This window comes from Colletotrichum aenigma (assembly GCF_013390185.1).
Source record: "Colletotrichum aenigma strain Cg56 chromosome Unknown KSG_Cg56_contig03, whole genome shotgun sequence".
Lineage (NCBI taxonomy): Eukaryota > Fungi > Ascomycota > Sordariomycetes > Glomerellales > Glomerellaceae > Colletotrichum > Colletotrichum aenigma.
Window position 1 is genome coordinate 6148075 of NW_023500909.1, and position 22475 is coordinate 6170549.

The 22475-nt window shown below is 53.2% G+C and overlaps 7 protein-coding genes across 7 annotated transcripts; 3 read left to right on the top strand and 4 right to left on the bottom strand.

Annotated features, from left to right (window-relative positions):
• Positions 1–662: 662 nt before the first annotated feature.
• Positions 663–2927, top strand: CGCA056_v005627 (Calcium channel YVC1; the record flags this gene model as incomplete). Its single annotated transcript, XM_037320878.1, has 4 exons — positions 663–765; positions 879–1206; positions 1261–2188; positions 2238–2927. The coding sequence occupies 4 exons, from the start codon at positions 663–665 to the stop codon at positions 2925–2927; spliced, it is 2049 nt and encodes a 682-aa protein (XP_037180522.1).
• A 2137-nt stretch (positions 2928–5064) lies between these two features.
• On the top strand, positions 5065–5868 carry CGCA056_v005628 (putative GPI-anchored cupredoxin; the record flags this gene model as incomplete). Its single annotated transcript, XM_037320879.1, has 1 exon — positions 5065–5868. One exon carries the CDS (start codon positions 5065–5067, stop codon positions 5866–5868), a length of 804 nt encoding a protein of 267 aa, XP_037180514.1.
• Positions 5869–6704: 836 nt separating this feature from the next.
• CGCA056_v005629 (uncharacterized protein) lies at positions 6705–7457 on the bottom strand (the record flags this gene model as incomplete). The annotated part of the gene is made up of 1 exon (XM_037320880.1): positions 6705–7457. One exon carries the CDS (start codon positions 7455–7457, stop codon positions 6705–6707), a length of 753 nt encoding a protein of 250 aa, XP_037180515.1.
• A 442-nt stretch (positions 7458–7899) lies between these two features.
• Positions 7900–9457, bottom strand: dadD (5'-deoxyadenosine deaminase; the record flags this gene model as incomplete). Its single annotated transcript, XM_037320881.1, has 2 exons — positions 7900–9002; positions 9052–9457. The coding sequence occupies 2 exons, from the start codon at positions 9455–9457 to the stop codon at positions 7900–7902; spliced, it is 1509 nt and encodes a 502-aa protein (XP_037181442.1).
• A 1443-nt stretch (positions 9458–10900) lies between these two features.
• yanF-4 (FAD-dependent monooxygenase yanF) lies at positions 10901–12618 on the bottom strand (the record flags this gene model as incomplete). Its single annotated transcript, XM_037320882.1, has 5 exons — positions 10901–11396; positions 11446–11758; positions 11819–11990; positions 12048–12476; positions 12532–12618. 5 exons carry the CDS (start codon positions 12616–12618, stop codon positions 10901–10903), a joined length of 1497 nt encoding a protein of 498 aa, XP_037181441.1.
• Positions 12619–15054: 2436 nt separating this feature from the next.
• CGCA056_v005632 (Satratoxin biosynthesis SC1 cluster protein 4) lies at positions 15055–16589 on the top strand (the record flags this gene model as incomplete). Its single annotated transcript, XM_037320883.1, has 7 exons — positions 15055–15268; positions 15328–15347; positions 15425–15458; positions 15515–15588; positions 15648–16024; positions 16076–16171; positions 16229–16589. 7 exons carry the CDS (start codon positions 15055–15057, stop codon positions 16587–16589), a joined length of 1176 nt encoding a protein of 391 aa, XP_037181440.1.
• A 1224-nt stretch (positions 16590–17813) lies between these two features.
• On the bottom strand, positions 17814–21294 carry vpr-12 (Minor extracellular protease vpr; the record flags this gene model as incomplete). The annotated part of the gene is made up of 15 exons (XM_037320884.1): positions 17814–17925; positions 17984–18243; positions 18301–18391; positions 18446–18521; positions 18583–18698; positions 18750–19185; positions 19256–19376; positions 19434–19913; positions 19963–20223; positions 20278–20334; positions 20384–20441; positions 20496–20535; positions 20586–20706; positions 20761–21093; positions 21151–21294. The coding sequence occupies 15 exons, from the start codon at positions 21292–21294 to the stop codon at positions 17814–17816; spliced, it is 2706 nt and encodes a 901-aa protein (XP_037181439.1).
• Between the last annotated feature and the right edge of the window lie 1181 nt (positions 21295–22475).

The following is a 22475-nucleotide window of genomic DNA, read 5'->3' on the forward strand; positions in this document are numbered from 1 at the left end:
CATGAGTTTGAGGGTGTTTGGTGGTGAGCTTGCAGCACAAACCAGCCACGAGATTCAACCCGAAAGCGCCAAGAACGTGGAATGGAGTCAATGGCTGGAACTCTGAGTATGTGTGTAACCTCCCCAACCAACAGCACCTCGCCGGCGACGTCTGTCTTGGACGTGATGGTGTGAGGAACGGCGCCAGAAGCGTGGCAGCCAAGTTTTTGGCCGAGGCGTTGTGGGGTGCTCCCGAAAGAATGTTAGCGCCAAGTGCGGGTGCTTGTCTCTGATTATCATCGGTCCCAGCAAAAAGAGGTGTCGTCCTGATAGAGAGGTACGTATCCCCGGTCGTGCGCTTCAACGCCCCCGCTGTCGGTCGACGTCACCTTCAGCGCAGCAGCAGCTTAAGCTCCGGCCTCCTGAGCGCCCGCGGCAAAACAAGGAAAAACGATGTGACAGCCACCACGACGCGCACGACGCCAACTTCTCCCGGTGCTGTGCTCTCTTCGTCCAGACTTTTCTCCCCAGGTCTGATCTTGGTGTTTCGACGTCTGACGCCGTCAATTGAGCATACCACTGCGGCTTCTCGCGATCATCGGCCGACAGACTCGACGACGGCAATTGTGGACGATACGATCGAACGACGACACCCGAAGAGATAACCGCTCGGAGCATTCGACATGGCTCGGTCCAGCTGGTTTTCCCGCCTGATGGGCTGGGACAAGCATCCCAGACACCATCACGATTTCCACGCCGACTGGATTCGCGACGACCGCAGACGCCGTACGTGTTCATCCCTTCTCCGTCGTCCCATGCACTCCCACCTCGGATGACAGCCTCCTGCCGCCTCACTTCCCTTTGGTAGGTCAAGAATGCTAACAATTGGCCCTATCCAGTCCTCCCGCAATACCGAAACGAGAACATCCAGTCCGCGATCCCCGCCGCCGAAGTCACAAAGGTCGCCCTCAAGCTGCGTCATCTGATCGAGCTTGCTGTTCCGTGCGAGCTCGACGAGGAGGAAATCACAAAGGCACACAGCAAAATCATCACTACCAAGGTCATCAAGGCCGCCAAGGAGGCTGGTGGCCCTCACTACCGCTCCTGCGTCGTGTTTTGCCTGGTGGTTTGCAAGAGATGGTTCAAGCACCAGGCCCTCGTCGAGCTCTGGGATGCCGACATGCACAGGGTCCGAGCCGTTGCCTGCGAAGTGGTGGCCAAGCAGATGTAAGTCCACCATCTATTACGATCGACGGCAGTATACTAATCACACGATGGCAGCATCGAAACCGAAGACGACTTCGAGTACCTCATGCATTCCGTCCTGCTCCGTCGATACTCCATCATCGTCGACGGCGAAGCCACCCCGCCCGCCAACGTCGTCGAGAAGGCCGTCGACCTTCATGCCGTGAGGGTAATTGGATCTTCGGGATACCAAAAGTGCATCTCCTACCTCTGGAAAGGCTGGCTTGTCCAGGACGAAGACGATCCGGCCGTCTTTATCGACTACAAGGACAAGGACAACACGAGCTTCTTCGTCCACATGGATCCCGACCGCATTCGCGCGCCCATGTACCAGAACGCCACCCAAGTCATCATCTCCTTCGTCTACATCGGTCTCTACACCGCCGTCATCAACTCCGTCAACCCGACTGGTGTCTTTGACACGGCCGAGGTCCTGCTGTACATCTTCACCCTCGGCTTCATCTCCGAAGAGGTGACCAAGTTCTGGAAGGCAGGCTACCACATCCTGGGCTTCTGGAACGCCTTCAACAGCGTGCTCTACGGCTTCATCACCCTGTCCTTTGTTCTCCGCATCATTGGCCTCACCCATCAACAGGGTGATGATACGCGCGAGTTCTACAGCAAGATGAGCTACAACTTCTTGGCGTTTAGTGCACCCATGATCTGGTCGCGGCTGCTGCTGTACCTTGACAGCTTCCGTTTCTTCGGCGCCATGCTCGTGGTGCTCAAGGTCATGATGAAGGAGTCCATCATCTTCTTTGCCCTGCTGATCGTATTGGTCGTTGGCTTCCTGCAAGCCTTTATCGGCTTGGACTTTGCTGACGATTGGGTCGCGGACGATATCCTCTTCATCCTGCAGGCCATGGCGAATGCTGTGATGCAGAGCCCCGACTTTGACGGATTCGACAAGTTCTCGCCGCCGTTCGGAATCATTCTGTACTACTGCTTTACGTTTATCATCATGGTAAGTGCATTTCCGCGTGTTATTCTCCGCGCATGCTAACCCGTCCCAGGTCGTCTTGCTCAACATCCTCATCGCCCTGTACAACTCGGCGTACGAGGACATCTACGGCAACGCCAACGACGAGTACCTCGCGCTCTTCGCCCAGAAGACGATGCAGTTCGTCCGCGCGCCCGACGAGAACGTGTACATCCCGCCCTTCAACCTGCTCGAGATGCTGGTCATCTGCCTCTTCTGGTGGATGGAGAAGTCCAAGTTTGAGCGCATGAGCGACATTATCATGGGCATCATCTACTCGCCCGTGCTGGTCATCGCGGCGTGGCACGAGACGAAGACAGCGGGCGAGATCCGCAGCAACCGCGCCCGCGGCGAGGACGACGACGACACGATCGAGGAGTGGGAGCAGATGATGGACCAGGTCGACTTTGAGGCCGACGGCTGGAACAAGCTATGCATCAGCGCCAAGACGAACCTTGAGGCGGACCCGACCATTACCGAGGTGCAGAAGCTGCGCGGCGAGGTCGAGGAGCTGAAGAAGCTGCTAGTTGATATGACGAAAGCCTTGTCTTCCGGTGGAGAGGTCGAGCCCAGCCAGGCGTCGACCCTTATCGACGTCGCCGAGCCAGAGCAGAGCGAAAGCAAGCCGAAGAAGAAGAAGAAGGGAAAGAAGAGCAAGAAGGACAAGAAGGCAGGCGGCGAAGGAAATGCGTCGGCATCCTCCAGCTCGAGCGACGAAGAGTGAGGAGAGTTCATCTGATAGGACACGTCGCGTGGTCCATGCGTTCTGTTATTATCTACTGATTGTGTGTAAAATGTTTATGGCCGTCACGTCACGTCTGTCACGAAAGCAATTGCTGTTCTGTTTCTTTGGGGGATTTGGATCTCGGGTAATCGGCTGCGAGTCAGGATTCATTGGCGTTGGACCATCAGTCATTGTTTGTCAGATTGGATCTGAGAGCATAGCAAACCATTACCAATACCAGCGAAAATTTGCACAAGTTCACCGACCAGAAAAAGCATCCGTGAGTCCGCTGACGGGAGCCGCGACTGGACGCAGTGGTGATTGTCCGTCGAGTCCCGTCCGCAAGTCGGCTCCGGGCAGATTGTTTGAGCCGACCCCACGACCGCCAAGGTCACCAGCTTCACCAGTTGGGCGACTCATCTTGGTGAGTTGTCCCGGATGCCGGCTCGGGTCCCACGCGAGGAGGGGCTGTGGTGCAAGTTGCAACAGCTGCGGAGACAGGGTTAACCGAGCTGGGGCTTGGGTGGCCTTTTTTCTCCTGGAATGGTGATGGGGGCAACCTTATTTTTACATGTCGGAAACGACCTTCTTTTGACCTCCCCAACTGAGACTGGGGCGCGTGGAGAATTATTGGGGATGTTGGCACCATTCAAGATGGGTGACAGTGATGATGATTCTGTAGAAGCTGACTCTGAGGCGCAGAGGGGTCGCGACCATCCCCTCCCTACCTTAGGTACTTAGCCGCCAACCACCCCTGGCTAGGCCCCAAAACCTGCATCTCGAGACGTTTTAAAGTTTAGTGGCGTCCAGCGGTTCCCCGGCATTCCCTCTCCACACACGGTGCCCTCTCTTCCCAGGAACACTCGGCACGAAAAGGAAACTTGCCCAAACGGTAGCGTGCTTTCTCCCTTGTTTTGCCATGGGATGAACGAGTTTGGTTATCGTTTCTGATGAGATGGGAGGAGATGGTTTGTGGCCATGAAGAGTGATGAAGTTGAGTGATTACGGAGGGATTGTCGTGGCTGCTTATGGGGGGGATTTGGCCGCAATACCATTCAAAGCACATACGGATAGTCAGAGTACCCCCATTCAGCTCCATGTTTACACGGAGACCAATTGGGCCCCCCTACTTCCCTCCCCCTGGCGCTTAGCCGGGATTGATTTTCGAAACATGATCCGAACATTGGCGCGGGACGACGGCACCATGGCCGCGGCTGTGTTTGGCCGTCGCGCCCTCGCCAGCGAGACACGACACGACTCCAGCCCAGTGCATCGCGTGGATGTCGTCGACCTGGTCCCAGACGCCATGGCTGAGGATGTCTCCCTCGCCTTGGTAACGGGAATTGGGTGTGTGTGTGTGCAATTAGCTCCCACAGCTTGGACCCATGTCAGCATGGGGCAAGGTAGGTAGCCAAACATGGTGTGGCACCGCATTTAGCTTCGTCCCAACGCTCGGGTAGTATGTGTATGTGTGTCTTTGACCCCCCTATTTGGCATCCGTCCGAAGAAACCAAAAAAGCTTGGCCTGCAGGTCGTTGGGGTTCGGTGGTGGCATGGCTTAGAGTGGGTTGCTAACTACCACGTAAACCTCGGATGTCAGATCCCCCGGGACCACTCACTCTATGGAAACAGTCCCTTCCGCGGGGCGAAGTCAACCTCTGTTTCTTTTGCTGCTGTTGGAGATTGTGTTTCCTTTTTCGGGGCTAGCTGATCATTGCCGCGCTAGTTCGCTGAGGGTAGGACAGGAGTCGGCTGAGGAGACCGAGACCTCCCTTTCCGTCTTCTCCGGATGGCGCTGTCGTGAGGCCGCCACGCGACTGGCGGCATTCTCGTGCCGAGATTGGGGCTGTCCTTCTCGGCTGCGGCAGAGCTACACCTGAACATGGGCTTCTCGAGGAAACGATGTTGCCTGGGGTTTGTGGCTTTCGGGGCAGCGTTAGACGTTACAGGGAGACCGCCACGAGACCTGCCTCGTCTCTTGTGCATGTCGGATGGGTTGTATAAGAGGACTGTCATCTTCCTGTCAAACTCGGACTTGACATCCCACCATCAGCACAAACATCTTCTCCTTTCTCTCACCTCCAGTACCCAAACACCAACATAATCCAGAGTTGATCTCTAACACACACATCTCAAAATGCACGCACAAACCCTCCTCGCCCTCCTGCCCGCCGTCGCAATGGCCCAGTACGGCTACGGCAGCGACGACGCCACCGATGACTCCTCCTCCTCCATGAGCATGGACATGTCCATGTCCATGACCACAACCGCCTCCGCCGCCGCCGCCTCCTCTTCCTCCTCCGCCTCCGGCACCGTGCACGTCGTCAAAGTCGGCGAAAGCGGCCTCACCTTCTCCCCCAACGACGTCAAAGCCGCCGTCGGCGATACCGTCGAGTTCCACTTCTACCCCAAGGCGCACTCCGTCGCGCAGTCCTCCTTCGACAAGCCCTGCGAGCCGCTCTCCAACGGCACCGCGACCGGCTTCTTCTCGGGCCCCGTGCCCGTCTCCTCGGGCGAGGGCGCCGACGTCTTCTCCGTCAAGGTCGAGGACGCGTCCCCCAAGTGGTTCTACTGCGCCACCGCGCAGCACTGCCAGGGCGGCATGGTCGGCGTCATCAACGCGCCGAGCAGCGGCGGCAAGACCGTGGACGCGTACAAGGAGGCCGCGGCCAAGGCGGCGAAGAACGTGGCCCCCGCGTCGACTGGGGGCGGTAGCTTGGGGCCGGCGGCGACGGGCAGCCCGAGCGGCTCTGGGGGTTCGGGTGCCAGTGCGAGCGCGAGCGGGACGTCGGCGGCGTCGGGCACTGCGGCGAGCGGGTCGGCGTCGGCTTCGAGGACCTCGAGCCCGAGTGCGGGTGTTGAGGCGCGCGGGGATGTTAGGTGGGGACTGCTCAGCTTCGGTATGGCTGTTGCCGGTGTCGTTGGTGGACTTCTCATCTAAGATGCGGTTGTATGGCTTTTGGGTTTGGGGTTTGGACGGGGCATTTATACCAAGGTGCATCAACAGATTGGGCTTCCTGAAAGGAGGGTCGGTCTGGGTTTAGAGCGATTCATGTGTACAAAGTACCCTACTAGTTAGTCATTGTCTTGCAATTTTGATCAAGCTGAGCTTTCAAGATTTTGTGGTTCTGGGTGATCTTAGATGACTTGGATCGAAAGAACAGTCTGGGGGAATAAGGTATTCTGGCTGCTTCTTTGATGATTAAGGGTTTCAATTCTATCCGGGCAGTATTTACATTTCTAACTAAACGGATGGATCGTTCTAGCCCGATCTGAACCACAACGCTGCGTGTGGATGAAGCTATCGCAGCCCTCAACAGGTGTCCTATAATCAAGACCTTCTTTAGGCGTTTGTAATTGAGGCTATTATCGGTGTGCTGTCATCGTTATTCTTGCGTGATTGAAGTCGTAATTAGTTGTGTGATCAGGCCATCAAGGCTCACTGTGACTAGTTAAAAATGTAGTTGCTGCCTGGATAGATTTTCCACATTGCCCAGATAGCAAATCCAGAACCGAAACACCAGTGGAACTAGACCTTTCGTGCGGCTTAATTTACAGCACTTAGTCAAGAGCAAAAGGTCCCATGAACGAACCCCGAGAAGACTGAGCTGGTGAACACACATCCTCAAACTATGTCATACACCCTCTCGCTCGCACGGCATCATCGATATCGATAGCTTGTATGATTCTGAAATCTCATGGCAGTTACTTTGATCTCAATCATTTCCAACTTCGTCTCATGGCAGCACCTGTCCTGACCCTTCCATGCTTCACGGTTCACCACTGGTATCCAACTTCTTGCATTGCCTCCTTCCCTTTCCGCGACCGCTTCACTTCTCGCTGAATCATCTCAGCAACGACCACAGCATCCAGCTCCGTAGCATCAATCACAAACCCGTCCCGCTTCATCTCATGAAAGCAGTCAACCTCGTCAAAGTCAAATAGCTTCAACGTGCGGTAGCATCGCAGAACGAATGCGTTCTTCAGCACCTTCCTCTGCACGCTTGACTCTGGCCAACACCGAACTGGGTCGGTGATGCGGCGGATGTTCTCAGCCTCGCTGCACATGACCGTGACAGGCAAGAACGGCCGGTTAGCCTTGTACGCGGCCTCGAGGTAGTCCATGGGGTTGTCCGTACGCTCGAGCGAGTCGGTCTGGAAGTCGGTGAAAATGATTGTCTTGTGTCGCATGTGTGGGGCAAGAACGCAGGAGCGCAATACCCTTTTTCGGTCTATGGCGCCTTCCTTCCAAGCTTGTGAATGGCGCCGGGGAAGGGCTATGTTGTCGATCCGTCGATGGTTTTGAATGAAGATGGCGCGGTCTGTTCCAATGAGATGGCGCAGTTCGATGGCGATTTCGAGCTTTCCGGTGCCTGGGAAGCCGTTGATCCAAATGACAGGAGCTGGCGGTGGCTTTGTGTTCTTTTGCTTGGGTTTGGGTACCCTGCTGCTGAAGGGACGAATTGACGGATTTTCACAATCGGCAGAAGCTGAGCTGACTGAGAAGGCAAAACCTGGGGTGGCTGACATTGTGCTCTGGACCTTCGGGTCGTTGTGGAAGACTTCTTCAATGGCGAGTAATTTTCGGGTTTGATGTAGTTGATAAATGAGAAACGTGAACGAAATAAATTTTTGATAGGCAAGTGATCTCGTGGTATCTTGGTGAGGTTGACGACCTGTCGGCAGTCTTCTTTTTGAGGCGGCGGGGGGTCTGCAGTTTGCTTTTGTACAATGAAACTTGCCTCAGATGATCAAGATTCAACTCGAAGCGTAACGCAAATAAAGCGAAAGGTCAAGAAGCGAGCTCGTAGAAAAGAATGCGATAAACTTAATCGACTTCAGGCCAAAATTGGAAGGGGCTTCAGGGTTGGACCTGCCGTAAGAAATATCAGACAAGGCGGTTTAGATCCACAAGTTCAAGAATAGATGAATCATTATCTATTCAGACGAATACTAGATTACTCGCGTGACGTCATTTTGTTTGATCCTGCTCAACCATATCCTTCCGATTCATGAAATAGTTGTTCATGATGGTCTCCTCAGCCGCCCTCATATCAACGCCTTCGGCTTTCTTATCCAGTCTCTTCCGGCTCTCAGACAGTTGCAGCGCAATATCCTTCCACGTGAGTTGCTTGCCCCCAAGTCCCATCTCCTTCGCGCCATCAATCCCTTTCACAACCGAAATAGGCAATAACTTGCCGGCTTCCTTCCTCACCACTCCGCCCACAATCACCGTCTCGACATCTCTCTCGCTAGAGTGCAAGACAATCGCAGCAACAGGGTCCACCTCAGCAGCCGGGAACATGGAAGTGCTAGTGGTATCGAAGACCACGAGGTCTGCTTTGGCACCGACCTTGATCTGTCCAACCTCTCCAGCCATGCCAATGGCACGAGCGCCTCCGATCGTTCCCACGTTGAATATCTGCTCAGCAGTAGGGCCAACGTGGCGACTCCATTTGCCCTGCCGACGAAGTTCTTCTTGGCGCTCGGTGCGTGCGTATTGCAGCCCCAAACGCATCTGACTGGGCATGTAGCTGCTTCCCCAAGTGTGGCAGTCGACTCCCAAGCTGGAATTTGCTTCGAACTCAGGGCGGAGAGCGAGCGGTGGCCATCCCATCTGGAGCTCCGTGTTGGGAGTTGCCGAGATCCAGACATCGTTCTTGGTAATCAGCTCCGCATCACCGTCCTTGGGGAAGTTGGCGTGCGAGAGGAGAACGTCGGGGCCGAGGAGACCATGGTTGTTGAGGAGCTGCGCCACGGATGGCCCATTCCCGAAGGCGAGGCCGGCGGCCGCGTGGGATGTGATGACCTTCGCCTTTGCCGCCCTAAGCTCCGAATAAAGCTTCTTCATTGCGTCTCCTGGCTGATAAACATTGTCGACGACGAAACCAATCTGGACTCTTTCGTCGCCGTATGGCCCTCCTGATGCCAAAGCTTTCCAATCTTGAAGCACGCTCGGCGAGGTGTAATCGTCCTGTACTGTGAACGGGCTCCAATTGGAGACGGTACGAGGAACGGCATAGCAGTAGACCGTCCGAAGACCAGAAGAAATCAGGGCTTGAATCATCGTAGGAGCTGTGAAAGTCAGACGGTACCTCGCGTCAACGGTAGAGATAAAACCTACGAAATTCGGGGCCCATGTTCAGACTTGAGTGATCCACCACTGTGGTGGTGCCGCCGTCGATGGCTTCGAAAGCACCGGCAAGTTCACCCCAGAAGGCGTCTTCAGGCTCATAAAATGCACCTGCATAGTTTCCAGGAGGGAGATACTCGATCAGTGTTTGGTTCACATGGCGTCCCTTAAGTTGAGTTTGCCAGACGTGGTGATGAGTGCTGATGAAGCCCGGAGAAACGACTTTCCCCTCGCAGTCGATGACCTTGACATCACCGTTTGCTTGAATGTTCTCACCAATCTCGGCGATCTTATCTCCTTCGATCAGTAGGTCGGCCCGCTGAGGAGTGACTTTGCCATCATCTGCATGCACAAGAAGCTGACTATTTTTGAGTATAATCTTCGAAGTAGGAGCCATGGTGTGTAGAGTACTAGAGCAGGTGTAACTTGACAAAAAATGGCCGTTCCAGTAGAGTCAAAATTGTCCGGCAGTTCTGATGATCTGATTATGTATTCACCGTCGTTTGAGACCAACCCCTCGCCACGAAAGTCAAAAGCGACCGGCGCTTACGGTGGCTTAAGTCCATGCCTTCTTGACGTAAAGCTGATTAAGCTTGAATTCAAAGAAGTTTAACGCGACCAAGCTATGACCCATGCGGTGGAGTCTCGCGTCAATCGACACGATCCTTTAAACGCGAGTCCCGAAGTCGAGGTACGGTGACATTTATCCCACTGCTGCCGCCCATTCGGACCGCCCCGGAGGCCGAGAATGCGGGGTAAAGTGGACACCGAGGATTGCGATACCTCCGGCCGGACGGTGATATCGCCTTTGGGCCTCCGGAGTGGCGTTACAACGATAATTGGTTTTTGCCCCCGACATCTGAGACTTGAGTCTACCTATCACCGAGAATCAAGACCGTAGGCCTTATAACATAGATTTGCAAGTTCATGGAATGACTGAGATGGGCCTAAGGCGATGCAGTCGGGTGTAATAGATCCGAACCTTCAGTCAGGAAATTCCAGTCTGCAACCATTAATAAGCCGAATGCACTTTGCGACTTACCCAAGGTTTTGCATTATTCCCTATTTGTGGTGTCAAGGATAGGCGCAGCCAGAAGAGTGGTGTTCTGACCGAATCCATCATATTCGTCTAGCATTCACGATGAGATCGTGGCCTCGCAAAGAAATAACTCCATGCTGAACCCTGTCCAAGTTTCCGATGAAAATTCTAAGCATTAGGAGCTAGGTCTCATCAGGCACAACTGCTTATTTGAAAGATGGGGAGGAAGTGTCTTCGAAAGGGAATGACTGAATGCATATCTCACGTCATGATCGCATATTACTGAGTGTGTATTTGGCATATATATCAGGTAAGGATGGTGGAAGTATTGTCAGTATTGGAGCTGCAAGGCAAGATCAAGAGAGACCATCGAACTTCAATTTGTCAAAATTCGTCAACATTCTGTGAAAGATCATAAGCAGCCTATGAGAGATCAATGAATGTACAATTGAACGAGCCGGGGTGTAAACAAAACGACCAATGATGTGTTCTAAATACAGGGTGTGTGATACAAAATATTAAGAATTGAATTCATATGTGCAGTCTGGTATCTCTTCTAACGTGCCCTTGAATAAGGTGTATGAAAATCAAAGGGCTTGGGGTTTAGGCTTTACCTATTACTAACACAAACGGCGAATATTAACAAGAATTAGAAACTAGGAAAGTTCTGTTGCTCTGTTGCTGCGAATCAATGCAAGCGCTGCAAGTGCTGGGTTCAGACATTACTGCTGTGGTCCACGTGTTTCAGGTGCGCCGTTCTGTTTTACAAAAGCATCTCGCCAAAAGGGAATGGCGAAGGAATTATGCCAGCTTGAAGCCGGTTCTGCGGAGGTTCTGGAACACGCCCTCGGGGTCGTATTGCTCAGCAACCTCGCTCATGAAGTCGAAGTTTTTGTATCCGTGGGTGGCGAGGGGGTCTTGGTCACCCCAGGCGTAGTTGGTGTACTTCCAGTCTTTGTAGAGACCAAGGTCCTTGGCGTAGTTGTCGATCTCCATGCGGAACTTGCGGATGTACGGAAGGAGGATTTCTTGGTTGGCCTCTGTGTCGACAGTCAAGGCGATGAGCCACATGAGAGTGGGGCCGTCGGCGACGACATCCTCGAGGCCGAGAACGTTGCCACCGGACTGGGCGCTGTGCTGGACAATGGACTGCGTGACCGGCTGGAACTGGATGAGGGTGTTAAAGTCGGAATCGGGGGCGGCAGCCTTCATCTTGGGCGAGTACTCCTTCAGCTTATCGTCGATAAACTTGAGCATGCGGATATCGTGAGCCGTCTGACCGACGAACCAGTTGGCGCTGGAGTTCGGTTAGTTGTGTCCAAAAAATAGGCGATTGTTTTACATACTAGAGACCAAGCGGTGTCGGGCCAGTAAATTGGGGGACCAGGTCAGAAACGGCGCCAACGGAAGCAGTGGTAGAGATGTTGGGAATAGCGAAGTATTCGCTGAAGGCAGGGGCTTCGGGGTTGGCGTCAACATTGCTGAGAATGGAGCGGAGGGTGTAGCCAGTTTTGTCGTAGTACAGCGCAACGATGTTCTGGCTGGCAAGATCCTCGTCCATGTGGTTCGCGAAGTTCATGTACGCATCGAAAACAGCGTCTCTCTTGGTCTGGTTGTAGGTGAAGAATCCACCCCACATCTGAGTCGACTCAACGACACCTGAAATTTTGTCAACGTTGAGGTTCAGATGGTTCGAAGTTTATGGAATCAAGTACTTACGCTGATCAATTCTGGTAACGAAGCCGAAGTTGCCAGAGCCTCCCTTCTGGGCCTTCCACAGGTCCGCATTCTCGTGTTCATTGGCGTTGACAATGGTACCATCGGCCAAGACGATCTCAAAGTTGGTGACCTGGTCACACGAGAAGCCGCGAGAGTTCGTATGGAAAGAGTACTGGAAATCGTAAAGTTAGCTATGGGTCTGCCAAGCTAATGTTATTCATCTACTCACACCACCGCCTGTGACGAAACCACCAACGCCGACGACTGATGCTCTGCCTCCAACAGCAGTTACACCATAGGGATCAAGAGCCTTGTAGACCTCACCCCAGTTAGACCCGGGGCATATTGAGGCTACCTTGCTGTCTGCGTCGTACGTCGTGGCGTTCATGTAGCCGAAGTCAATTGTGACACCGCTCTTGACGCCGTTGGAGCCCTTCCATGCGGAGTGAGCGCCGCTGCGCATACCGAAGGGGCACTCATGTTTTGAGATGATCTTGGCAATCGCCGAGACATCTTGAGTGCCCTCGGGAAGAACCATACACCAGGCTTCCTGCGCAGCGTTGGCAGAGTAGTAAGACTTCAAGCGTGCGTCGTAAACAGCACTGTCTTTGCCAAACACCTTGCCTCTGAGGTTTTCATCTGAAGCCAGAGCAGTACACTGAACTCTAAGTTAGCAATGATCATCGCTTGGCAATGGGGAGTTTTCAACGTACACATGAGCATTGGGGGCCACGACTCTTCGCAGACACCGCCGAGCCAGCCAATGCCAGGAGGGCCAAGGCTGATGTTGAGAACTTCATGACTGCAGAGTTTGCGCACGACCTCCCGCAGTTACACGACGATCTCTCTTGAAGACGTGAGAGTTTGGGAAAGGGCCACAAATGAGAGGGCGATACCTGGCTACACACGTGCTGTCTGTCCGGGGGTAGTCAAATCAAAGCGAGAAAAAGAACGGAAAAGCAAAAGGAAGAATGAGGAAGAATCGCCTTGGATGATATCTGTGCTGTTACATTCCATTTCTGCAAGCAAATCTTGAGGTCCGTGTATCCGCACTTTTAAGTGGCCTAGGGGGCCGGATCAGCATAAGGCGATCTAATTTCCATCGGGGGAGACTAAGTGGGAATCACCATTCGCCCACAAGCCGGAGACGGGGCTCAGCGGACGAGAATGCGGATTTGGAAGGTGGACGGGCCGAGGGAATTATATCTTGAGAGGTCTGCATTAGTTACGAAGGGATGCGATGTCTTCGGAAGAAAACATAGTTTCTACCGCCGTGATTGTTTTCCCTCTTGACGTTGTCTTCCCGTCAACAAACAAAACTCTATTCAGGGACGATGTGAACTTTGACGTCGCAACCGGTTGTCTCCAACGACGGAGTGCAACCTGACATCTATCTTCCTCAACATCCCAGATGAACAATGCCACCCTCTCCAGCAGAGATTATGGGTCTTTCATTACCGAGAGGGTTTAGCATCAACTTCTCTCTCCTATCGGCGTCCTCGGCAAGGTCTGGGGCGGGAAGGGAGGAGATGCGCACTGCAACCTAGTCTGGCGCCATTTCTGTAAGCCGCATGATCCCAGATGCACTCAATCGTTCATACCGGCGTTGCCTTTCTTCCTCCAGTTAAAATCAAAGACGCCTCCCCGGATCCACCTCCGGCAGCCAACTCCTGAAATGCGAATGTCATTCTGTCAACTTCCCTGACTATTCGTCCGAGATTTTACCTTCAACGTCTTCCTTCGCAAGGTTGGGCTGGTTCGAGTTTCAGCACACCGAAGACCCTGCGCAAAAGGAGAGAGAGAACATGATTCGGTCACCGAGCATCATTTCTGCCCAGTCATCTTGTTTTGGGGGCAGGCTTGCACGACACCGCCTGCGGAGGGGTAATAGCCGCCACCGAGGTCGTTTGAGTCATGTTGAACTTTCTGAGACTTTTCTACACAGCATATCCATGCAGACTGAGGAGATCATCGGGGCTTTGCAGACCGCCCAAAACCGCTCAGAGGAAAGTGATCAGCGCGTAGGAGAAAATTTGTTCAAGAGATCCTTTCTGGCACAAAGCACCTTCATTGAGTTGATCCCTTCTAGCTGAAGTGTTAAAATATCGTGACTGAGGATCACCGCTGGCTTGCATGACGTTGTGAGTTGCCGCAATTAGCTAGCCTATGCCAGGTGGGATTGATCAACGATTGTCCCAAGGTCCTGCAGCCTTAGAAGGCCCGGCATACGAGATGTGCGGTAGGGGTGGACAGACCCTGAATCTTGGCCAGATCGCTCGGCACCAGCGGCAGAGTGAACGCAGTGACCGTGAGATGCCCACCTGCCTATCAGTGATGAGCTATTAACATCTTGTGAAGGCCTCTTCATACGATATCCGACACGGGGCCTTTCCGAGGGTCTTCTCGAAAATGCAACTCTGAGCCAACGTCACATCAGCCAAGACCTTACGAAGTTGGGGCTTGGGGACGACGACTCTCGGTGCTTTTGCTAGGGGCTAAAAGTGCTCCGTATCCACATCCCCGGCCGCCCGCATGTCGGATGACCGCCATCCCGGCTGGCAGCCGACCCCGTTTGGCTGGGGCTCCCAGCTCAGGCTGCAGGAAACCTCAGCCGAACTTTATTGCTAGGTTGGATCAGCTTCTTCAACAGGACGATTTCTGCTGATCAACCAAAAAGCCAAGGCGCCCCTATAGCGGATAACCACGATCATAGCTTAAGATATTGAAGTCGCACAACCGCTACTCTCCGGCGAGCCTAAGCTGCCGCCCCGGCCAAGCTCTTTGCCGGGGTCTTCTTCGGTAATCGTCGAGCGGAGTCCCGCAATAGCATTGCTGGCGGATGAATCGTCGCAACATCTGTGTCCCTGAACCTCTGGAGACCCCGAAGATATCACACTCCAGATTTCCATAGTAATAAGATATTCGTAGGACAGTGCACAAGGCGGGGAGTTGATCCCCTTGATTTACTCACAGGATTCACTCGGCATCGCCATGTGGCCTGTTCGTCTTATCCATTCTCGAGTGGGAGCGTGCTCGCAGAACGTAATTTCGCAGAATAGAGATGCGGGCTTTCGGGGATGGACCCTGGTTCTATTCTGGGCCAAGAGACGCGAGATCGCCTGCCCAACGAATTGCTCAAACTCTGTCAGAATTCAGGCTAGACATATAAACAAAACCCAAACCTTTTGTTGGCGTTGGCTCCTCGTCGTCGATGATCGTTTGCTGTGTCGCCAAAGATGTCGAACCACACGCAATTCCCAACGGCTGATATGCCGGCGTCCGTAATTCCTCCTCCGCCGGGGGTGACGGTTGATTTCGACCATCCGCGCCAGCAAAAGGTGCTGGAGCATTACCTCATCTTTGGGATCGGCGGCACAATTGCCTTCATCGCCCTCTGTCAGAGGTTCTACACCAAGATCTTCTTGTCAAAGGGTCTTCAAATCGATGATGGTACGTCTTAGCCCTGACCTTTTGTACTGAGGAGCATTGCTGATTTGAGTTTCTTGCAGCTTTCATGTTTCTTGGTTGGGTATGTGATCGTCGGGAGCTCGGGGCTCGCGCTGTTTTCTTCGGCCGAAAGACGATGATCTAACTGACCGTTCACAGGTCGCCTCTGTGGTCACGCAGGCCATGCTAGTTGGTAAGTGTTGCCACAGTCTCAATTTGCTGCCATATGATGACTGACATGTATTTCAGCCTCAATAGCTGAGGGCGGGATGTGTGCACACGCTTGGGAAATGCCCCTTTCCCGATTTGTAAAATACTCCATCGTATGTGCCGACCACCGCCAAAAGCCCCAACTATAGCAAACAAAGCTAACTCGAGGAAGGATGTGTATGTCACTGCGCCGGTGTACATGCTCTGCAACGGCTTCACGAAGCTGTCGCTTCTTACCTTCTATCTTCATTTGTCGCCGCAAAGATGGTTCCGAATTTGCGTGTGGATCGGCATCGTCGTTGTGTCCTTGTACTCGGGATGCATTACTTTACTGATGCTGTTCCACTGCAACCCAGTCCGCAAGGCCTTCGACTTCACGATCAATGACGGAAAGTGTTTGGATGTGGCTGTGCTTTACATTGCCACGGCAGTGTCAAATATCGCGACGGACGTGATGTTGTTCATCCTGCCGATGCCAATGATCTTCAATCTGCGCATGAAAATTGCACAAAAGATTGGCGCGATGCTGATATTCGGTATTGGGTCTATGTAAGTGCATCCATTTTACCGCTGTTTTGGATGCCATGCTAATGAATCCAGCACCATCGCAACGTCAATTATCCGTCTTGTCCTTCTACCCAAGTTGCTGACCAGCACCGACCCATCGTGGGATGCGGCGCCCGCCAATATCTGGACGTAAGACAGACCATGCGGCTCTCATCTGGTTTCATCAGAACTAACTGAGTTTTATAGTTTCATAGAGGGCAACCTTTTCGTCATTTGTGGCTCGATGCCGACATTGCGAAAGTTCTTCAAACACTTCGCACCCAAGCTCATGGGAACTTCAACGAACCCATCGTCGTACGGTGCGGTATACCACGCATCTTACGCCAACCAACAATCACACAACACAAAGAGCCGAGCGCGATCTCAGTACCAACAATTTTCAGATCAGAACGAGATGCATACATTCCATTCGGATCACAAGCGGGGCATGGACGACGACTCCGCATTCACCTTAGTTGTGGTCGCTGGAGGTGGAAGAGAGAGCGCAGACGACATGAGCGACAAGGCGATATTACAGACGAAGACGGTTACAATTCAGCGAGATTAATGGGATGACGATGTGGATGGCCGGGTAATGGTTCGTGTCAATGCATGCGGAATGGAGTTTAGGACGGGGTTCGGTCAAAGCGTCATATCTTGGGGGCTGACATCAAAAAAGAATAATGGCGTAATGGATAACTGTCTAAATTTTAAAGAAGGCATTCTTTCTGCATTGAGCCGCAATTCTTGGCTGGCTGGAATATTTCGCTCTGACTCGGTGATCGGTGAAACCACTGGCTCATGATTCGTATGTGGCGGGACAACCCAAGGGAACAATCCGGTTGCTAATCTGTCTCTCTCTCAAGCGCTTCATGCTCGGCCTCTGCACTTAAGCTCGTCCGGCTGACATGCGAAATGCAATCAGTGCAATGACATGCTCAGCCGCACTTTCAATAGTTAATTGGTCCGCATGAGGTTTTCGTCACGGGTCGATCCGCTGCCTCGGGCGAACTTTTTGCTTTTTGCGATACCGAGATTATATCCGAGCGACTTCTTGACTGACAGAATGTTCGGACTGCACAGTCAACATTGGTCCGTAGAATAGTCAAGGGATCAAAGCCAACACCGGCTGCCGTGTTGCCGGATATGAGCGACATAGAGAGAGAAAAGGGAGGCCGGTGGCCGTAGCTCCAGAGGACGTATCGGCTCGTCTATTTGAGTTTGATTAGCGCCCGGGCCTAGCTCGTAGAATGAACCTTGTCAACTCGCAACTCGCACAGAGATAACAGCGGCAGTTTTCCCGTGACCTCTGAAACAGGGAAGAACGTTGCGACTCATGGGTTCTTACGGAACAAACCGAGGGGACCCCTCGCAGCTTGGAAGATTCTTCTTCAGCATATAGGCGAGCATTTCCTCGCTCTTTGACGCGATTCAATGGCCGAGCAGAGCAGAAATCCTTCCAATCTCTCTCCTGAAACCATCACGAGAGAAAGGGACGCGTTTCTCTGCCTCTCACGGAAGCATTCCGCAATCGTGAAGCCGTGATCATTTCATCTTGGGCAGAAAGGATGCCCGAGACCCTATGACAGATTTGTGCATATAAGTACGGATATTTGCGAAGGGTGACGAGGCGGTGTTCATGTGGGCAAAAAGTCAGGTCACGTTGTATCGTGATGTGGGAAGAGATACTGCGTCAGTAATCACGTATGTATTGTGTCAAATATTTACGAAAGAAAGGGAGTCTCAAGGATTGGACCTCCTATTTCCTAGCCAGCTCACACAATGGTAGAGCTCAGTTTCTTCTCTCATACTTGCCGGTGACCTGAATCTGGGGCGTCTGGAAGATGTCCCAGTTGTCAGATGCCTGGGGGTTACCAAAAGGCTTGAGAGTGGCAAATCGCATGCTGGAGGGACTAGTATTAGCACGGTGCCGAACCACTTCAACTTTAGAAAGGCACTTACGTGTAGTTCCCAAGTTCAATCTGACTTCCGTTGCCCAACTTGCCGAACCACCAGAACTCGTGGTAAGAAGCCTGTGTCTGAGCGTTGCGGTAGAGATCGACTTCAGGGTAGGTCCAGGTGTCATCGGGATCGTAGACATTGGGGTCAAAGTAGGAGACGCTGCCGGCCACAACGTGGCTGGTGGCCGGGCCGATGTAGCCATTCTTGCCGGGGACGGGAGGGTATTCCCACTGTCGCTCAGTCCAGCCAGGCTCGTAGATCTACGCACACGAGTCAGCTATTGTGGCAGTCGGGCGTCGATCAATGTGTTCACTTACATCCCAGCGGACTTCCTTGGTGCCCCAAATCAGCTTGGAGTAGATGATTGGGAAGTCGGCGGCGAATCTGTCCAGGTTGAAGGAATACACGCTTCAGGATGTTAGTTGTGCTTGCTCTAGAGAGAGACACAGGGAAGGTTCTCACTAGTCACGCTGCGTGGTGAATGGGTAGCTGGGACGGTAAATAGGGCTGATTTCAGCTTTCAAGTTGGCTCCAAGTCCTGCAGAGTTGTAAGAACAGGCGGTCACACAGATAGGTCCAATTCTACAGAGCCCGCTTACCCATGTAAGGCACGGACAATTGCTCGCCATTGTTGCCAGAGACAATGACCTTACCACTGTACAGAGGCAAAGCGGACGAGTTCCAACCCAAAGTGTCGGGGTTGGGGAAGTTGACCCTTGTCATGTCAGTTTGTTGCCATCAATTACAACAGTGCTCTCAAACTCACGAGACAGTCTTGCTTTCGCCTGGCTTCAGCGTAAAGTCTCTGGGAACCGAGACCTCAACTGGAAGACTGGTGGGAGTCAGCTCGGAGAAGCTCTTGATCCTCTTCTCGCCAGCCCAAGGCTCGACGAATGGGTACCATCCGAGCATCTCCACGCCAGCAGCATTTTCGTACGAGAACTTGTAGCTGATATCTTTGTCGCCGTTGTTGGTGACGGTAACATCGTGGTAGCGGCTGAAGAAGTGAGTGTCGTTGAGAGCAATCTTCTCAAAGGTGAGACCGGTAGCGTAGCTGACAACCTTGAAGGCATTTATCAGCCCGTTGCCGACCTGCGCGACGGGTGCGGAGAAGCCGTAGTCAGTGGCGGTGCCATCGGACCAGGGGAGAGATGTGCCGCTGGCGATGATGCGCTGGTGCAGCGCCTTGGCGAAGCCCTTGCCTGAGCAAAGGATGTTAGTGCACGCGTTCATCTGTCTAAAGTTGGATCTGGGATACATTCAGTAACTTACCATGCACAGATCGTCCGCCATTGGCACTAATATAGAGTGCTGCAACGCCGGCCACGTAAGGAGTAGCCATGGAGGTTCCGGATAGTAGAGCGTAGGTGTTGTCCAGGTAGGTGCTGAAGATCTGCGTACTTGTCAGGATCACGCAAGACCAGGAATTATGACAATCAAGTTTCCTTACCTGACCACCGGGAGCTGCAATGTCAGGCTTGATCTGGAGATCATATGTTCCTCCCCATGAGGTGAAGGTGTTCGGTCGACCGCCTGCAGGGTAATCTAGACCAACTACCTGTTCGGGGTTAATAGAGAAGTCAGCCGTAACATTACCACCCGCCTTGACGGTGTCAATGATGGCGGCGCCCGCTTCAGCTGTAATCAATGCAATCAGTCCGTTTTCATCGTCGGTGTACGGGGTGATGAGGGGGCCCTCGTTGTTGTAGAAGAGGATGTACTCCGCGCCCAGGGCAACCAGGTTTGCCTGTTTCGTAGCGAAGGTACAAGTGCCGCGGCGTACCAAAGGGATAACGCCCCTCAGGCTACGAGTGCCGTTGGCGTAAGGCTCGCATGCATCGGCAGGGTCCGTAGTGTCAAAGTTCAAAGGAACGACCGGCCAGTCGGTGATGTCAGATGAGAAATAGTATGTGGAAGGAAGGTATCCGGCCTGCAGCTTGTTAGGGCAAAGGTTTTGTGGCTGATACCAGGGACCTGACCTTGACTGTCTCCGTCTTGCCATCAAGAACAGAGGTGAGCTCGAATGGCGAAGCAGGGAATGTCTCTGTCTCGACGGAAGCAACAGCAAGAACATTCTCTCCTGAAGATCCGCTGCTTGCAAAGAATGGTCCGGCAGCACCAGAATTGCCGTTGGCGATTGTTACAACGACGCCTTCCTCGACGATGCGGGACGCGACTTCAGCCCAAGCATTTGTTGACCATCCACTAGGGCCACCGATACTAGCAGTGATAATATCGACCTGAAGCCTTTGTTAGCACTGTGGCATACGTCAGATCAACTTCGAACTACTGACTCCATCCGTGTAAGCTCTCAAGAAGGCCTCAATCAGAGTCGCATCATCTGTAGCGTCCTACAAATTGTTAGATCTGAAGGGGATTTCCTTGTTTCAAGATACCTACGATCTGAGCGAAGACCTTGTAAGAGTATAGACTAGCCTCTGGTGCAACTCCAGTCCAGCTGCAAGAAGGTTAGTAAGAGAAGATTGGTAGGGATGGTTTGTGACAGTCGTACAAATCTGTCTTGCCAGCAATGATACCGCTAACATGGGTTCCTACATTCGCGTCAGACATTTATCTCCTTTAATGGTTGATGATAACGTACCGTGACCCATCTGATCCTCTGGATCATCGTCGGGAGCCTTGTCCTCGTAAGGCCAGATGCCGTTGCCAACAAAGTCATAGCCACCAGCGACCTTGAAGCCTTCACCAAACCCACCACCTAGCTAGATGCAGGTCAGCACATACGAATCGTTGTCTCCAAGAAATGCAACACGTACTGCAGGATGATTGTACCAAGTGCCAGAGTCAACAACGCCAACCGTGACACCTTGACCGAAGATGCCCTTATCGTGGAGCTTGCTCACGCCCGTCGCGTTGTGGGTAGTGTAATTCGAAGCAGCCGCATCCTCGATCGCTTGCAGACCTTCGACAGGCGACAAGGTGACGCGGGTATTGTGCCACACGCGAGCGACACCCGCGAGGTTCTGCAAAGTGTCAATGTTATGCGTGTCCGTCTCGATGCTGGCGCCGGAGAAGATGTCGGTCTCGAAATCTTTGACGATCTTGATATCTTCTGCGAGGGCGACGTCGCGGCGAGCCTTTGCGGAGCCCTGCGATGCGGGATTAGCAAATCGCCTGTTTCAACAGCGAGCGATGAAGACACGAACCTGGGTGTATTCGATGATAAAGCTCTTGGCGACCGGGACCGTGGAGTTGCTGGTCTGTCCCTCGGGGGCTTGACGGGCAGAGAGGACATCCGCGCTTCCCAGCGCAGGAAGCGCAAGCAAGCTGGCGACGCTAAGGAGATGCATCTTGGTGTAGTTCGGCCAAGATCGTGAGGCGCCTGAAGCTTGAGGTTCGAGGTCAAGATGACAATGCCGGTGGGATGGCTATTTAAATGTTATTTGACGGCATCCAAGGTATTGTTTACTACAGAAACATGATATGAGGTGCAGCTGGGCACTGCAGCGTTGCATTGCCGATACGGGAGCATCCCCTTGGAGGTCTATGGTGATATCGCCATCGTGATGGAAATGAGCTTCCTACTTGGGACGACTTGCACCCCTGCCATGTGCTGCAAGGTCGGATGAGGAGAAATTATGAAGAATGCGACCACCACTTACGTCGCGTTTGACTCTCTTGGGGCGAGTTGTGCTGCGTTTCTTGGATTGATAGGGAAATCCTCACCTGTATTGTGTCTCGTATCCCAAAAGACATCGTGAATCTTCAGTGCTACCCAAACAGCAGTTAGACGTCGATCAACCCTCAATGGCAGCAATGAGAGCAGCCTCTCCTCAGCTCACGGCGGGAATTGAGGGGTACTGATGGCGTCTAACTGACTTGCGGCTCCTGATGCAACCCAACAGACGCCGCCAAGACTCTGCCCCTGGCTGTTGAGAGCAAGATGCATGGCCAATTCTCGTATTGGGATGAACGCAACGTGCTGGGCGATAAGGAACAAGTATGACCCGGTCGATGAGGCAAGTTATCGCCTATGGCGCGAAATGGCATCATCCCCCGTCGAGAGACGCGATTACAAGCGCCAGGGGTGTCAGAGTACCTGCAGGACCCCTTATCGGTCATCGTCCATAATGCAGCCCAGCCAAATCATAGATAAGTATCCGCGGAGACCTGCAGGTGTCTGCATGCTTATTTCACTCATCACCTCGTGTTCAATGTACGCGCGTGATCAACGCCGTTCATGGCGTCTTGGCCGAGCCAAGGGCCGGATAATGGACCGGATGCATCGGCCGATTGCTGTTCTGAGAGTAAAGGCAGCTCGTCGGCTGTCGGCTCGCGAGGAGTCTTGGCTTATTTTGACAGCATCCTCACCATGCCATGAAACCTTGCCATGCTCCATTTGATAGATCCCGATTGGAACTTTGGGAAGGTGATGCGGGGGATAATACTAAAGAAACGTTAGCGAAATGGCTCCGGAGGGCCCGCTCCGGCTGAGCGGACTCCGAAGCGGGGAGGCAGGCGGCGGAAGATA